At 51.3% G+C, this 18,591-nt stretch overlaps 1 protein-coding gene across 1 annotated transcript in view; it reads left to right on the plus strand.

The window, feature by feature from the left end:
- The window catches only part of SORCS3 (sortilin related VPS10 domain containing receptor 3), a 3,021,596-nt gene that overhangs the window by 1,301,555 nt on the left and 1,701,450 nt on the right, over positions 1-18,591 (plus strand). Inside the window, exon 3 of the mRNA XM_069611752.1 lies at positions 14,430-14,529. Coding sequence (XP_069467853.1) covers positions 14,430-14,529 — 100 coding nt within the window. The remainder of the gene's footprint in view (positions 1-14,429; positions 14,530-18,591) is intronic.

Consider the following 18,591-nt stretch of genomic DNA (forward strand, 5'->3'; position numbering starts at 1 on the left):
GGAATGCCAGTGCTTGCGGTTCCTATAGATGTGCTCTGATGCCCTGGGGGGACGTAGAGCCACATGGGTGCAGTCGATGGCACCTAGCACTTTGGGGAATCGTGCCACTCCGTAAAAATCCAGGGCGGCAGCATGCCTTTCTGCAGGTGTTCTGGGCAGGTATATGTGCCTGCGGACTGATGGGCGTGCAGTCATGATGTTCAAGACCTGGTGTAGGCAGCGTGACTGGGTGGCCTGTGACACCCCACCCACTATGGCACTTGTCCGCTGAAATGATCCAGTGGCTAAGAAGTGCAGTACATTGAGGACCTTCTCCAGGGGGCTGAGTGCTTGGGAGCACAGGGTGGGTGATGTGAGGTCATCCTCCCACTCAGTCACCAGGTCCAGTATGATGTGTGGTGGAAACCTGTACCTCCCATACACCTGGTCATCAGGCATCCCGAAAAGGCTGGTTCTGGGTGTGAATATTCTGGCCCTGACTCTCCTCCTCCTCCTCCTTTGGTAGCCCACTGCCACTGCTGCTAGGAACGGTATGTTCATCCTGGCGTCTGAGCTTGTTATTGTTAAAGTCCGCAATTTTATGATTTGCGCGTGTTCTAGGCGAGCGTGTGACCCGCGCACCCCTGGAATCCAGTTCCCAGTCCAATAGCGTGTGGAAATTCACACGCACCACGGGATACAGGTTCGCTGACGTACTTGCGTGTGTAAGTGGCCGCGCACCCATTAAATACACGTACATAGGCCAATCGCGTGTACGCGCACTTTTGTCCAATTACACGCAATGAAATACACGTACATAGGCCAATCACGCGATGACACTCTGACGTGCAGTATTTCCACGTGTGTTCCGTCATCACGTGCTGAGTGGGGAACGCCCGTGCGGGTCACGTCAGACGCGCTTACGCGCTGAGGGACTCTGGTCCAATAGAATCGGGTATGCGTGCTGACGCGCTTACGCGCTAAGGGCCTTTCCTCGGATTTCACGCTGACGTGCAGGATTTTCACGTGCCAAATCACTCTGTATCAAGCTGGCCACCCGAAAACACACGGAACACCACGCTCCTGCCCAGAAGGCCGAGTTACTGCCCCCCAGTGCCCCGAGCAGCCTCCCACGTGCTATCTGCTGCTGCCTGCCTGCCTGCCTGCCTGCTGCCACCGTGCCCTGCCATTTGGTGCCTGCACATCAGCCATCTGCAGGGGTCCAGTTGCTGTGTCCACCCCTGCTGGAACTGAAGACTCCCAACTGGGATTACATCGCTCCACAGCCCAGTCCCAGGACCCAGTTGCCCACCCACACCTGCCTCTGGGGTTGCCATGTCGGGCACTTCCACATCTGGCACCAGTGGCAACCCCAGGCCAGAGGGGCAGAGGGGCACCAGCTTCACTGCCACCGAAGTTGGTGTCCTGGTGGAGCATGTCCTGGGGCAGTATGATGCCCTCTTTGGATCGTCCCGCGCCAGCAAGGAAGGACGGGAGAGGATCTGGGCCGACTGTGTGGTTGCCATCAACGCGGAGGGGGTTCTGGTGTGCATCCTGTCCTCGGACCTCCTGGGTGGCCTCCCCAACCCCCCCGGGCCCATCAATGGCCATTTTTGATTGTTTCTTATTTTTATTTTTATTTTGATTTCTTTTATTCCCAATTTTTTTGGGACAATCTGTTGGCTTCGATCTGTTGGCTTCGATCTGTTGGCTTCCGTGGTTCCTGTGGGCATACGCTGCATTGTGGCTGGGCACATGCAGGCTTGTAATGTATTTGGTTCAGATGCTTGGGTTTGAGTCACACACACCCCTCCTGCTTCCCGTTTCCATGGGCTTGCAAAGGGTGTGCCCAAGTGACAGTGAATTACACAGTGACGTTGGACTCCCATGAGCTGTGTGGCCAGTCTGTAGTCAATACTGTGTATACATTCATAGTGCATATTGCTGTTGTGTTGTACACTGCATGTTGCATTGATGTGTAACTCTTCTTCTGTGTCTACCTCCCAATTTGCAGGTCCCTTCCTCATGTCCACACAAGGACCTGTAGTCTGGAGATGGGGACCATGTTGGCAGCAGTGCACCTACAACTCTACATGGCGACAACACTGCACAGTTGGTAGTGGTGGGAGTGCAGGCATTTCCAGGTGGTGAGACTACTAATATGTAACATTTGTGATGTCATGTTAATGGTACTACGTGCTCAAGTATGTTGTTGGTCCGGCATTGCTGTGAGCATTTCAGGTGTTGCAGGTTTCTAATAGTGCCACTGTACATAGTGAGACTGATGTCATGTTGTGGGGATTACTTTGTTTACCTGCAATTAGCATGACATGGCACGGTGTGTCGTGTGGCGGTGCTGGGGTTGGGTTGGCTGACATGGCACTGTCCTCTTGTTGCATTTTGCAAGTGGGTATTCATTTTAGCTGCTTCAATGTGTAACTTCACAAAACTGCATTGGTGGTGTCTGTGTGGGTAGGGATGCACACATTGTGACACTTCCAGGTGAACAATCTCAGGCTGACATGGTATTCCCGGTTCATCCTCCAGACATTCAGGATCAGTGTCAGGTTGAGTCATCATTGATTGTCAGATGGAATGTGCCAGGGCAGTGTGCACTCCACAGGGGTGTGATTTCCATGTGAAGTAATTAGCCACTAGCTGTGTACGGGCTGCCTCCCCCCGTGCCCTTTCCCCTCCCATGCGCAGCGGCTGTGCATGTGGTTGGGGATGTGGGGCCACCACCATGTCCACGGCCAGGCCCCGGCGTGTTGCAACGTTGTGCAGGACACATGCTGCCACTATGATCCTGCACACTACTGGGGGAGCGTATAACAGCTGCCCGCCAGAACGGTCAAGGGAGCGAAAGCGTGACTTTAGCACTCCGAATGTGCGCTCCACTATGCCCCTGGTTGTAATGTGGGCTGTGTTATATCTTACCTGGGGTGGCGTGGTGGGGTTCCGAATTGGCGTCATCATGTGGGGGCTGAGAGGGTAGGCACTGTCCCCTGTGGAGGTGGTGATTGGTATCATTGGTGGGGTTGTGACCTTGCTCAGTATCCAACATGCATGCATGTGCAGTGGCATACATACTCACCAAGCAGCCATGTATCGCCATGCCGCCCAGCATCTATGTCCCGGCATAGGGTGGACATTCGGTAAATGAAGCTGTCGTGGGTGGACCCGGGATAGTTGGCATATACTGAGGTGATGATTCCCTTGGCATTACATACTACCTGCACGTTGATGGAATGCCAGTGCTTGCGGTTCCTATAGATGTGCTCTGATGCCCTGGGGGGACGTAGAGCCACATGGGTGCAGTCGATGGCACCTAGCACTTTGGGGAATCGTGCCACTCCGTAAAAATCCAGGGCGGCAGCATGCCTTTCTGCAGGTGTTCTGGGCAGGTATATGTGCCTGCGGACTGATGGGCGTGCAGTCATGATGTTCAAGACCTGGTGTAGGCAGCGTGACTGGGTGGCCTGTGACACCCCACCCACTATGGCACTTGTCCGCTGAAATGATCCAGTGGCTAAGAAGTGCAGTACATTGAGGACCTTCTCCAGGGGGCTGAGTGCTTGGGAGCACAGGGTGGGTGATGTGAGGTCATCCTCCCACTCAGTCACCAGGTCCAGTATGATGTGTGGTGGAAACCTGTACCTCCCATACACCTGGTCATCAGGCATCCCGAAAAGGCTGGTTCTGGGTGTGAATATTCTGGCCCTGACTATCCTCCTCCTCCTCCTTTGGTAGCCCACTGCCACTGCTGCTAGGAACGGTATGTTCATCCTGGCGTCTGAGCTTGTTATTGTTAAAGTCCGCAATTTTATGATTTGCGCGTGTTCTAGGCGAGCGTGTGACCCGCGCACCCCTGGAATCCAGTTCCCAGTCCAATAGCGTGTGGAAATTCACACGCACCACGGGATACAGGTTCGCTGACGTACTTGCGTGTGTAAGTGGCCGCGCACCCATTAAATACACGTACATAGGCCAATCGCGTGTACGCGCACTTTTGTCCAATTACACGCAATGAAATACACGTACATAGGCCAATCACGCGATGACACTCTGACGTGCAGTATTTCCACGTGTGTTCCGTCATCACGTGCTGAGTGGGGAACGCCCGTGCGGGTCACGTCAGACGCGCTTACGCGCTGAGGGACTCTGGTCCAATAGAATCGGGTATGCGTGCTGACGCGCTTACGCGCTAAGGGCCTTTCCTCGGATTTCACGCTGACGTGCAGGATTTTCACGTGCCAAATCACTCCGTATCAAGCTGGCCACCCGAAAACACACGGAACACCACGCTCCTGCCCAGAAGGCCGAGTTACTGCCCCCCAGTGCCCCGAGCAGCCTCCCACGTGCTATCTGCTGCTGCCTGCCTGCCTGCCTGCCTGCTGCCACCGTGCCCTGCCATTTGGTGCCTGCACATCAGCCATCTGCAGGGGTCCAGTTGCTGTGTCCACCCCTGCTGGAACTGAAGACTCCCAACTGGGATTACATCGCTCCACAGCCCAGCCCCAGGACCCAGTTGCCCACCCACACCTGCCTCTGGGGTTGCCATGTCGGGCACTTCCACATCTGGCACCAGTGGCAACCCCAGGCCAGAGGGGCAGAGGGGCACCAGCTTCACTGCCACCGAAGTTGGTGTCCTGGTGGAGCATGTCCTGGGGCAGTATGATGCCCTCTTTGGATCGTCCCGCGCCAGCAAGGAAGGACGGGAGAGGATCTGGGCCGACTGTGTGGTTGCCATCAACGCGGAGGGGGTGGCAACCCGCAACGTCCAGAAGATCAAGAAGCGCTGGGAGGACTTGAGGTCCAGGACCCTTGTGAAGGCCCGGCGCCTCGTGGAGGGGGGCCGGGGCCGCATGAGTTCCATCCAGAAGAGGGTCCTGGAACGCGTACGCCCAGCGCTCCACGCCCAGGTCCTTGAGAGGGAGGCCCGTCTGGAGTTGAGCGGTATGTGTCCAAGCATTACTGTGTGAGACAGGGCATGTTGCGGTGTGCTGGTTCTATGATACTTGCCTGTATGTGTGCCATGGGCCATGTATGCATGTATGTGTGCAGGGACATCATGGTAATGCATGTGCGACCAGTGATGTGTGACCCACATGGTTGTTGCATGTGTTGAAATGCGGCATGGGGAGCCCTATGCAGATTTTGGACATGAGAGCATGCCAGTCTCTGTACCTGGACATGGATGGGGGTGAAGGATGGGTGCTGATGCCAGGTACATATATGGTAGCCATGTCTGTGTGCCTGACCTGCGTGTCTGTGACTTGTGCATGCCATGGATGCATGACACATGTGTGTGACAATGCACAGATTCAGTGACGCACCCAACTTACCCTTGTTTCGCCTGTGTTCGGTGTGTTTGGGGCCAGATGGATGTGACTGAGGTGAAGTGTGTGCATGTGATATGCATGAGCCATGATGCATGTGAGTTACATATCATTGAATGTTTCTAGAGTCCATTGGACATGCATGGAAATGTCCATGGCATGCACCATGCCTGTTACTGTGTGTGTTTTGCCTGGACTGACCCATGTGTTGTGGAGGGACATGATGGAAGTGTACTTTGACAGTGGTGCTTCTCTGCTATTGCTTCCTGTCTTGGGGACCATTGTACAGTAGCCTGATGCTTGTGTCCTTTGTCTCCCTCTACGCAGCGGCTAGTGAAGAAGAGGGCGGAGACGGCGCTGTGGAGCAAGGCGGCGGGGATGCCCCCACGGCTGCAGCGGAAGGGGTGGGTGAGCCCCCACAGGGGCCTGCTACGGCGGGAGACGGTGAGGAGCCATCCAGGTTGGTGGTTTGCACAGAGGAGGAGGAGGCCGACACTGGTGCACACATGGGGCCTGGTGGGAGCATCCCTGCTGGTGCAAGTGGTGCAGTCCAGGGCCAGGGGCAGGAGGCAGCACAGGTCACCGTGGAGGGGCCTGTGCATGTCACTGTCCCTGACCCTGTGAGTGCACCACCATGCACCAGCAGGGATGCCCCGTCCCAGGCCCGTCCGCAGGTAGAGGGGATGTCCATGTCACCTGACTCCCCTCCACCTGCGGACGTGGTAACCCCTGGCCGCGTGGAGAAGGTCCTGATTGGGGTCGCGATGCGCACGGCTGTGATTCGTGATGACGTGCGTGCTTCCCGGGAGGAGCACGCACGTCATCACGAAGTGCACCGTGCCGACGTGGCCCAATTGGGATCGGCCATGTTCGGGGGTTTCCTGCATGTGTTGGCCAATCTGACGGCCCTCTCCTCCTCAGTGCAGGCTATCCACCGGTCGTTCTCCTTGCCGTCTTCCGGCCCAGATGCCACCAGGGCCCCCTGTGGACCTGCCCCGACCAATGCAGCCAGCTCGGTGGGGATCCCATCCCTGCCACAGTTGGGAGTCGGAGGTCCAGCAGGGGTGGACAACACAGCAAGTGGACCCCAGCAGATGGAAGATGTGACGGCATCATCGGGCAGGGCACGTGCACGACGGCGTCGGTGGTTTCCATCAGCCTGGATGCCGTCGTGCTGGCAGAGGCAGTGGCGTCGGAGGCAGCAGCGGGCTCGACGTGGGAGGCATCATGGCTCGGGGCCATCAAGATCCGAGGGGCAGGCATCGGCCGGAGGGTAGGGCAACCCTGGGATGGTGGTGTGTTCCGTGTGGGAGGAGTTTGGCCAGCGGATAGGTGCGGAGCGGCAGCGGGCGGAAGAGGAGCGGCTCGCCATGGTCAGGGCGGAGTTCTCCATGCGTCGGGCATTGAGGCGGGCTGAGTGCCTCGAGGAAGCTCGCAGGGAGTTTGAGGTGGACATGGGGTTGTCCCTGCGAGACCTCGGGGCCAGGACAGAGTCCCGCCTCCAGGACATCGACATGGAGTTCGATGATGCCCTGGCCAGCAACATCACCAAGTGAGCCACAGGACTTGCCCGCTGCCTTTGTATATAGTTATTTAGTTAGTTAGTGCTAGGTTTCCTTTATTTATTTTTATTATTTTGGACCGCTCGGACAATGGCCACTTTTTTGTACATATATTTTTCATTAGTTAGTGGTGGGTTTCATTTTTGGTGTTGGGCTCATGGACCCTGGAACATTCCTGTATATAGTTTGTTTTTTTGGGAGATGCATTTTTTTAATTTCTTATTGTTTTCACCATGACGTAATGGTTTTTCATTAATTTCCTATTACATGATATTGCTTTGGACAAATTCATTTTAATTTTTTTTTCCTTTGTTTTTTTGTTTATCACTTTTGTTCTCGGACATGGACCATTTATTTACTTAGCCACATCGTTGCATGTTTGAAAAATTCACTTATTTTTGGTATTTAATACATTTTTTATATTTTCTTACACTTGTGTTATTTTCTCATTGGTTTGTTACATGTCATGATATGGGTTTTGACATTCACTTGCACCCATTGTGTATGTGTGTGTGACGGACATGTGTTCTTTTGCATACTTGGCATTGGGGTTGTGTCATGTGATTGCATTCACTATGTGGGTGGATGCAATCCTTGCCTGGGTGTTTGTGCTGGGTATGCTGGCCATTACTGCCATGATTGTGTATCGTCAGGACCTGGGGCCAGGGGGACATGTGTGGGGGCCTGCTGGCAGGTTCCCCACAGTGCTGGGGGGTGGGGGTGGTGGGAGGCATGGGTGGGGGCCTGGTGGAGGCTGCCCCTGCACTGCTGGGGGGTGGGGGTGGTGGGAGACATGGGTGGGGGCCTGGTGGAGGGTGCCCCTGGTGACTGGGGGGGTGGGGGTGGTGGGTGACATGAGTGGGGGCCTGGTGGAGGGTGCCCCTGGTGGCGGGGGGGTGGGGGTGGTGGGAGGCATGGGTGGGGGCCTGGTGGAGGGTGCCCCTGGTGACTGGGGGGGTGGGGGTGGTGGGTGACATGAGTGGGGGCCTGGTGGAGGCTGCCCCTGGTGGCGGGGGGGTGGGGGTGGTGGGAGACATGGGTGGGGGCCTGGTGGAGGCTGCCCGTGCACTGCTGGGGGTTGGGGGTGGTGGGAGACATGGGTGGGGGCCTGGTGGAGGGTGCCCCTGGTGGCGGGGGGGTGGGGGTGGTGGGAGGCATGGGTGGGGGCCTGGTGGAGGGTGCCCCTGGTGACTGGGGGGGTGGGGGTGGTGGGTGACATGAGTGGGGGCCTGGTGGAGGGTGCCCCTGGTGGCGGGGGGGTGGGGGTGGTGGGAGGCATGGGTGGGGGCCTGGTGGAGGGTGCCCCTGGTGACTGGGGGGGTGGGGGTGGTGGGTGACATGAGTGGGGGCCTGGTGGAGGGTGCCCCTGGATGGTGGGGGGTGGGGGTGGTGGGAGACATGAGTGGGGGCCTGGTGGAGGGTGCCCCTGGTGACTGGGGGGGTGGGGGTGGTGGGTGACATGAGTGGGGGCCTGGTGGAGGGTGCCCCTGGATGGTGGGTGGAGGGGGTGGTGGGAGACATGAGTGGGGGCCTGGTGGAGGGTGCCCCTGGATGGTGGGGGGTGGGGGTGGTGGGAGACATGAGTGGGGGCCTGGTGGAGGGTGCCCCTGGTGGCGGGGGGGTGGGGGTGGTGGGAGGCATGGGTGGGGGCCTGGTGGAGGGTGCCCCTGGTGACTGGGGGGGTGGGGGTGGTGGGTGACATGAGTGGGGGCCTGGTGGAGGGTGCCCCTGGATGGTGGGGGGTGGGGGTGGTGGGAGACATGAGTGGGGGCCTGGTGGAGGGTGCCCCTGGTGACTGGGGGGGTGGGGGTGGTGGGTGACATGAGTGGGGGCCTGGTGGAGGGTGCCCCTGGATGGTGGGGGGTGGGGGTGGTGGGAGACATGAGTGGGGGCCTGGTGGAGGGTGCCCCTGGATGGTGGGGGGTGGGGGTGGTGGGAGACATGAGTGGGGGCCTGGTGGAGGGTGCCCCTGGTGGCGGGGGGGTGGGGGTGGTGGGTGACATGAGTGGGGGCCTGGTGGAGGGTGCCCCTGGTGGCGGGGGGGTGGGGGTGGTGGGAGGCATGGGTGGGGGCCTGGTGGAGCCTGCCCCTGCACTGCTGGGGGGTGGGGGTGGTGGGAGACATGAGTGGGGGCCTGGTGGAGGGTGCCCCTGGTGGCGGGGGGGTGGGGGTGGTGGGAGGCATGGGTGGGGGCCTGGTGGAGGGTGCCCCTGGTGACTGGGGGGGTGGGGGTGGTGGGTGACATGAGTGGGGGCCTGGTGGAGGGTGCCCCTGGATGGTGGGGGGTGGGGGTGGTGGGAGACATGAGTGGGGGCCTGGTGGAGGGTGCCCCTGGTGACTGGGGGGGTGGGGGTGGTGGGTGACATGAGTGGGGGCCTGGTGGAGGGTGCCCCTGGATGGTGGGGGGTGGGGGTGGTGGGAGACATGAGTGGGGGCCTGGTGGAGGGTGCCCCTGGTGGCGGGGGGGTGGGGGTGGTGGGAGGCATGGGTGGGGGCCTGGTGGAGGGTGCCCCGGATGGTGGGGGGTGGGGGTGGTGGGAGACATGAGTGGGGGCCTGGTGGAGGGTGCCCCTGGTGGCGGGGGGGTGGGGGTGGTGGGAGGCATGGGTGGGGGCCTGGTGGAGGGTGCCCCTGGTGACTGGGGGGGTGGGGGTGGTGGGAGACATGAGTGTGGGCCTGGTGGAGGCTGCCCCTGCACTGCTGGGGGGTGGGGGTGGTGGGAGGCATGGGTGGGGGCCTGGTGGAGGGTACCCCTGGTGACTGGGGGGGTGGGGGTGGTGGGAGACATGAGCAGGTGTGCAGGGTAGTCCCCTGTTTTGTGGGCTGCCTGCAGGGGCCGTCGAGGGTGACAGGACCCACCCAGCCTAATCGCGTGTGTAACTTCGCACGCACCCCTGTAATACACGTACCAAGCCAAATCGCGTGTGATAATTCCCGCGCACCCCTGAAATACACGCGCCCAGCCTATTCGCGTGTGGAACTTCCCGCGCACCCCTGAAATACACGCGCCCAGGCTATTCGCGTGTGGAACTTCCCGCGCACCCCTGAAATACACGCGCCCAGGCTATTCGCGTGTGGAACTTCCCGCGCACCCCTGAAATACACGCGCCCAGCCTATTCGCGTGTGGAAATTCCCGCGCACCCCTGAAATACACGCGCCCAGGCTATTCGCGTGTGGAACTTCCCGCGCACCCCTGAAATACACGCGGCCAGGCTATTCGCGTGTGGAAATTCCCGCGCACCCCTGAAATACACGCGCCCAGGCTATTCACGTGTGGAACTTCCCGCGCACCCCTGAAATACACGCGGCCAGGCTATTCGCGTGTGGAAATTCCCGCGCACCCCTGAAATACACGTACCCTGCTGTAATCGCGTGTGGGACTTCCCGCGCACCCCTGTAATACACGCGCCCAGCCTATTCGCGTGTGGAAATTCCCGCGCACCCCTGAAATACACGCGCCCAGGCTATTCGCGTGTGGAACTTCCCGCGCACCCCTGAAATACATGCGGCCAGGCTATTCGCGTGTGGAACTTCCCGCGCACCCCTGAAATACACGTACCCTGCTGTAATCGCGTGTGGGACTTCCCGCGCACCCCTGTAAATGACGTACCCTAGTTTTTCGCGTGTAGGATTTCACGCGCACCCCTGGAATTCCCGTAGCCTAGCTTTTCGCGTGTGAAACTTCCCGCGCACCCCTGTAAATGACGTACCCTGGCTTTTCGCGTGTGGAACTTCACACGCACCCCTGGTATCCACGTGGCCAGGGCAATCGCGTGTGGGACTTCCCCGCACCCCGGGATACACGTACCCAGGGCAATCGCGCGAGTGACTTCTCGCGCAACCCGTTGTACACACACGCGCGAATTTTTGAACAGTGGGTGTCCGTGTAAATGGCGTACACCTTTGCACATCATTAGTCCTTTGGGGTCACGGTATGGCCCATTGCTGTATGTGGGTGGTATTTGTTGGCGCAGGTTTTGGCGCACTTTCGTTGAGTGCGTCGGGACGCTACCGCCTGCTTACTTGTGGCGTACGTTTTTGGGCCTGTGCGCTGGTTTGATCGAGCGCTGTTTTGCCCTGTTCGAATCCATGAATACGTGTTGCCGGAGAGCGTGTGGGCGTTCCGCGCACTTGCCTCCTGTACTTCCCCGTGCCGCCCACATTCTTCCCCATTCCGAGTGTTGTGCCCCATTTTATTCCCCATTCCGAGTGTCCCGCCCTGTGTTCCGCCTACTTTAGAGCTGTGCGCTGCGCTCGGAGTGATAGCGCAGTGGCCGTGGCGCACGCCGTTGGTTGACCTGTGCGCCGGCGTGCGCCGCGCACTTTTTCAGCACACGTCCTATGCTTTTCTTACGCACGGACTTCCATGAATCGACGTGCGCTGGTTTCCCTGCGCTTTTCGCTATTTTTCGGCGCAGCGCACGTATAGGCCCCTCTGCGCCGGAATTTTCGGCGCACATTTATTCCATGAATCGGCCCTTAAATAATTACTTCCTTCAAGTCATTTCAGAATATAGTTTTACATTCTTCCACCTCTTAGCAAGTCTTTCCTTGGCCTGGTTTTGTTTCATTTGTTCAGTTTTACACAAAAGTCTGGTGGTTTTAAAACGCCGGCTTTCTGATAGTGGTGAGTACTGGTAATGCAACCATTTTTGGTATTAAGAAAATGAATTCCCCACAGTTCTGAGTTGCTTTTTGGCAATCAGCATTGCCATTCCCAATGGTTTCAGGCTACTGTAAGTGTAGCCCAATGGTGGTTTTAGGCAGTGCCCTCCTGTGCTCACAACATAGGCAAAAATGGGTGGCAGCCTATTCTTCATGTTTTCCCTGTGCACTCTCTGGGGAGTTCTGGCCATCATGATGTTTTCCATGCCAGTACTGGACAGTTTTATGGTAGGGCTTGGATGCATGGGTAAAAACATCCCACATACCTGTGTGTCATCACAAGGATGGCTAACTATTGGTGTAGGTTTTTATGTTTGCTTGAGTGGTGTGCAACTAAAGATGGAATACATGCATACAATGCTAAACAAATATATATTTTTCTGACAATCATCACTCTGCACAATGACAGCTTTCACCACAAAAGGAGAGCAATGATTCATGATCAATACCTAGAAGTGTACAGGAGATAGCAGGGTGCATACATGTACCTAAACAAGCTCTGATCAGTATTCTACAAAGTCTGTAATTCTCTAACATATGCCAAGGATGGAAACTAATAATTAAATAAGAACATGTTCTGTCTCGAATCACAGTGTAATACTAAAGTTGCACTCAACAGAAGCTTCCATTCTTACATTGTTGATGGATAGTCGGTTCTTTCATGAGAAGTGGGTGGTCCAGTGTTATGCCACTGAGCTCACCTGGAATATGAATTAGGATCAGAGTCACCTCTCTCATATTGCTTCTATCTATATATCACTACACCATCTGCAATTTCCAATTTCCAACTTGACAATTTATAAACAGGGATATTTTGCTTTTCAAGCTGATTGACTGTAACCCTATATTACATAAAATTGTATTGGACAAGATATATTTTTTCAATGGATATGAGCAATTCTTTTAATATATACAAACATTTTGAAAAAATATTAATCTTTATGCAATGTTAGTCCATATAGAGAATGTTGGGCTTTTGGTTCACACTAGAACACCTTTCTGTCATGTTAATTACACTCGTCTCATATCGGAAAGAATACACTAAACGTCCCTATTACAATAATAGCAGAGTGAGTTTGTATTGTTAACCTACAGAATCATATGGTATTTTTAGTATTAAATTCACAGAGTTCTTATACATAACTGAATTACATAGGATCCTGACATCCGTACCAAAACATACACAGACGTACATACTTTGCTTCATTACCCCCTCAAGTTTAGATTACTTAAATTGTGTGTATGGACATTTATCCACACTTTCACTGTTCTTGTTTTGTGGCGATGTCTCCCAGAAAATAATTAGCAGGATGGAGATTCGATGACATTCTGCAAATATTTGTAGTATTTCTAATTCAAGTAAATGTAATGGTGAGTTTCTGTCTATGTCGTCCATAATGTGTATGAGAGAGTCTCATAATTTATATAGAAGTTTTCAGTAGTCACTCACTTACTCACTTGCTGACTCACTCGCTCACTCTCTCATCGACATATTCACAGACATAGCTCCTTTTCCATCTTTTGTATTGTTTCAGTTGGTATTTAGTGTATTCCTGTTTTCAAATGTATATAACAAAAATTTCATAATGACTATTACATAGGGACGTTGTTTAATCCAGTTAGAGTTCTTACTCATTCAAAACTCATCTGAGACATTTTGATCTACAACTGAAGGTGGCATGAGAAAGCTAATGACTAGTAGGTGGCAGGAGTGGGGAAATGATGTACGTCCATGGTATCAGTAATAGTTGAAGTCAGCTGTTAATGTGGCAGCATAATGGAACACACATGGTCTAAATATATGCAAGCTGAGTTTATGAGGTTTAGAAGACGTAGAATCTATGGTAAGAGGAGATTGAGAGGGTGAGGTTTTGATGGAACACTAAAAGGCCCAGGAGGAGTATCCTTTCCCCTAACAACCTTTATTGTGTCTTAGCTATGCTATACGTCGAAGGAATGGAATGTAGACATTGGCCCTCATTACGAGTCCGGCAGAAACTGTGCTTGTAAAACCAGTAGGGAGCCCGGACCCATAATGATTTATCACTGCCTGACTTGCCAGAATCACCAAGGCATTACAGCCCGCTGGTCCGGTAAATCACATGGCGGTAAATGTTAATCCCCATTCCCATTTGAGCCCCATAGGACTCAATGGGAATGGGGATCACGGAAGCACCGGCACCCACCCACAGACTCGTAATTTGCCGGTCGGGAAACAGCGGTGCAGGTAAGCTTACCAGCACTGTTGTTTCCGGAGCAGCAAACTTGTAATGAGAGCCATTATATCTAAACGTAGATGATGATTAAAACTGACAGTTAAATTGATATTTATATTTATCATATGCAAAATTGGGCGAAATGTGTCTATTTTGCAATATGCCAAAGATGAATTGCTGAGATTAACTAAAATATAATTCTATTGTGGTAATATTTCCATGTGTCAGAACAAGTTATATAAGTAATACGTTCTTCATTGTTTATGGAAATGCAATGGAGCAGCTAGTATATAATAAAATAAGCTATATAAGTAATGTATTGGTAAAGTAAGTATTTGCCTTTCAAAAATTACTTGTACTTTAAAGTGAGTGTTAATAGTTCAAATGATCTAAACTTTGGAAACATTTGGAGATGATTAATTTGTTCCACAGCTGAATCGTCAGACACTGGACATTGTGGGACTCTTTGGTAAACTGCGCAGGTGCATTTTAATGTAATGCTAATGTTTTATAAAGACAGCTTGTATTCATAAAACACTGGCAGACAGTCCACATAGTTTGGCCCCAAAGAACAATGAATACAAGCTTGCTATCCAAAGTTACAAACTCTTTGTAAATCGTGTAAATTCCTCTTTGAAAAGATTTAAATTCACTTTTTCCATTGCAGATCAACAGACTTTGGGACCACATATGAAAAGTTCAATGAAAAAGTGGGATTAAAGACTGTGCTGAGCTATCTGTATGTCAGTCCAACAAACAAGAAAAAGGTAAGACTTCAACAAGGATTACAGTATAATAGATTTGCAATTTAAATATTTGCCAAAAAAAGGCATGCTTATCAATAACCTCTGAGTTGTATGCAAGGAGGCAACATAAGACATACAGCGAACAATGTCCTCTTTAATACAGTCAACAGACTCAGACTAGCAGCGTGTACTTCCACGTCGATCAGCTTGCAGCTGAATTCAAAAGACTACATTTCCCTACATATGCATGTCATAGCACCTATTTGATAAACGTGGTGGCTGCAGAAGAGACCTCTCCCCAGCAGCAGCCTTTGCTTTTTGTTTGTCAATTGGGCAGATTGTTCTGGTCTCTCTAGCACACCTGTTTTCTACGCCATACTTGTCAATGGGGATCCTGAACAAAGAATAGCAAACACAACCAAGGAACAGCTTAATCAAGATTACTTACGTTGTAATACACAAAGTTACAAAGGGGGTTTATATTGCTTACAATCAGATGGCTCTGCCAATCACAGGCCTACAGGATCGATCTGTGAATAGAGATGACTCTAGTTTAATTTCTATTGTTAGCTCGGTCATTGACTATTATTTATATGTATGTATTTATTCATGTATTTAAATACAGGAGGAGCAATGCTCTTTTGATCACAAAAGAATGTACAATAGATAAGAAATCAGATTTGATGGGAAGTAGCAAGCTTCTTACAATGGGTTGAGTTTGAGGGACATTCTGACAAGCTTGTGGAGGGGAGCAAATGGTACAGTCACCACGGACAATACAAAAGTATATATATAAATAGATCAAGGACAACCAACATTGGACATTTTTAAGTGCAGGTAGGCGGTACAGCCGACTGTGCTCCGGACATGGCCATGATGGGTGAAGTGCTATAATGTAATAGAGTAAGTCAGAGACAGAGGCAGGTAAGAGACATGGGAACAGTGTAAGCTAGGAAGCAGAAGAGAGGTACGTTATGAGGGTAACTCAGAGGCTTGGAGGTGGACTAATTCTCGGATGTCCATGGGCAAAGAATTCCATGCAAGTGGAGCAAGAAGAGGAAAAGAGTGGAACTGAGAGGAAGCACCGGGAGGGCGAGGAGCCACAAAGATAGTTGAGGAAAAGCAGAGATTATGAGAAGGCTTATAGATAGAGGAGGATAGATACAGTGGTGCCTTAACGTAGATACATTTGTGAACAAGGAGGAGACATTCAAATCTGGCCCTATTTTGCATCATCAGCCGTCCAGCCTTGTGATTGTACGAGGAAGTATGTGTGAAGTGAGAGAGTCCTGGTAGCAAAGTTAATCATCTTGTTGAGAGGACAGAAAGCATAGTTGGGGAGACCAAGGAGGCTAACATTTTGGAGATTGAGGTGGGCTGTTGATCCAGTTTTGGAGATGAAAGTAGTGAAGGCGTGAGAAGGGTCATACATGGCACAGAGGTTTCTAGATGAAGAAGAGCAGGGGAGAGTATCAGGTGGAAACTGGATAGGTAGAGGAAAAGATGAGAGAGATCTTTTGGCAGGAAAGAAAGATAGAGATTAACATCAGAGAGTGCAAAGCCGACCAATATTTAATGAGAGAGACAGTTGGAAATTTTGATAGCGAGATAAGAGCAGAGTTCAGGAAAAGAGGAGAAGATTTGGGTGTTGTCCACAAAGAATTGATACGAGAACCCAAAGGAGGAGATTATTGCCCCAAGAGCATAAGTGTAGTGTGTAAATTTGAGCAGACCCATGAAAGAGCATTGTGGAACATAAACAGTTAGAGGAGTGAGTTGAGAGTGTTGTTGCTCCAGGAGATACAGAATTGGCGAGGTGCAAGGCAGGATTCAATCCAGGCCAGAGCTTGGAGAAGAAGAAAGAGAGTATTAAGGTGATCAGAGTGATCGACAGCATCAAAGGCAGCAAACAGGTCAAGGAGAATTAGGATAGAGGACAGGTTTGAGTGCTTAGCAGAGGCGATGAAGTTGGACATATACATGAGAGCAGATTCTGTGAAGTGACAGGGTCTCAAAGGTTGTGGATGTATATGAAATTGGTAAGACTGTTGTACACAACCCTTTCCAGCAATTTTAGAGTAGAGCAGATGGAGAGACACCGGCCCCAAGTTAGCCAGTATGTTTGGATCAGCCCCTTGCTTTTTTAGGAGAGGGGTGACCGTAGCTAATTTGAAAACAGAGAGAAAGCAAGCAGAGTTGAAGGATAGGATGAAGGGTTCAGTGAGGTCAGAGGACACTATAGAGGCAATAGGCTTGATTAGCCGATGAGCAAAAGGGTCTGATGAGGCACAGGAGTGGATAGCCTTCATCAAGAGAGGTAGTACTTTGTCAGTATTATTGCGACTAAAGTGGGAGATGGAGGCAGAGTATTGTGGAAATCTAGGCAGAGTGTAAAATGTAGGAGGGGAGAGTGTCTCTAATTTCATTATTTTTTGCAGTGATGTATTCAGATAGGTCATTAGCTGTGAGAGTGGAGTTGATTGTCATGGATTTAGGAGGAGTGAGGAGTGAGTGCCCTGTAGCCGGCGAGTATGGTTGGAGTGATAGTCAATGAGTCAATGAAAGTATATAAGTCCAAATCCACACAATTTACAGAAAATGAACTATCCTACTGAGTTCAAGCTCCTGGACTTTGGGACTCCATGTGTATTTAAGTACAAAACAACTGACCCTAATGATAATTTGTTCAAGGAAATCCCAAGAGAGAACACTGTAGTCTTTATGAATGTTTTGGGTAAAAAGGTGAATATCTTTTAAGCAAAATCATTCATTGGTTGTGGCATGTTAAACGTTGTTGCTTGCTAATGTGTAGAGATATATGCAGATTTTCAAGACGCAAGGACCCAGGAAATCCAGAGGTTGATTATATTCATATAGTAACTGCTGATGAGCACATAGTGGAAGGACATTTGGTGACTGAATACATAACCTTGCCTCAGTGTGGTGCATGTCTTCATATGAAGACGATCAATCTCCATTATATACAGACCCATTTGATGCATAACAATACTCACCGAAAATCTTAAATTATTTCTCAGATTTCACACATGACTTTAAGAACTCTTGAGCGACAGGTGGGCCAATAGCGTAGACAAATACATCAGTCAATCAAATGTGCAACTCTTTAAGACTGATTTCTGAAGATTAAACAATTTAATATTCATAAGAGAAGAATATGGAGTTGCAGCTAATCCTAGTATAATGGATTGACATTATCAACCACTCTAAAGTGATAGGGTGAAGAATATTTCGTAAAACATCCGGGTATGTAGGACTGTAAATGATCTCTGTGTACTTTTCTGGTATATCACAGGGTTAAATGGGAACCTATTTGATGAAAACTGTGTCAAGTCTGTTTGGAAAATGTGTATTCCCTGCTTCTATTAGACATGGGCACTTGGCCCAGTCACATTGAAGGATGTAATCATTTTTATATTCCGGCTACAAAGAATAGTCAAGGTCCTCCGAGTGGTGGGTTAATCATAAGGGTGTGAACTCTTGCTCATGAAAGTTGCTCATCATTAGGTACAGCATCAGTAAACATTCACAACCTTTGGATAACAATGACATATGATGTGTTCTATATTGATAGTTAATGTTTATAACAGGCATAACAGTGATGTTAGTTTAGTAATTATACAAACTCTGGAGAAGCTCTGGGATACTTCAAATGTTTGCTGCAGGAGACTTTGAATTAAAATGTGAGCCTTTAGACATCCTTTCAGGTCTTAACGAAAAGGAGAATTGTACTTGCTATCTGCCTCTATTTGAAGACCATTCAACTAGAGGAAACATTGACATGTACTTACTATAGCAAGAATCGTGGTCAGACTCAGTCTTAGTGTATGCAACTGTGAGGCTTTAGGCAACACATCTGCAGAGGGTCTTTCAATGTGAAAACTATGCTAGTCATATTGTCTATATGTTGGCCACATTGGGGGAATGGCTTATTATTAACAGTTTATATGTCAATTCAAGGAGTGAGAGTGATCTGTATCTCTTAAATTGATGTGTTTGCCTGCTGGCAGTAGGGGTGCCAATTATATATCGTGTTCCAATAATAATAAACACATTTGGTAGATT

The sequence above is a fragment of the Ambystoma mexicanum genome, chromosome 8 (genome assembly GCF_040938575.1).
Source record: "Ambystoma mexicanum isolate Mex_15411 chromosome 8, UKY_AmexF1_1, whole genome shotgun sequence".
Classification (NCBI taxonomy): Eukaryota; Metazoa; Chordata; class Amphibia; order Caudata; family Ambystomatidae; genus Ambystoma; species Ambystoma mexicanum.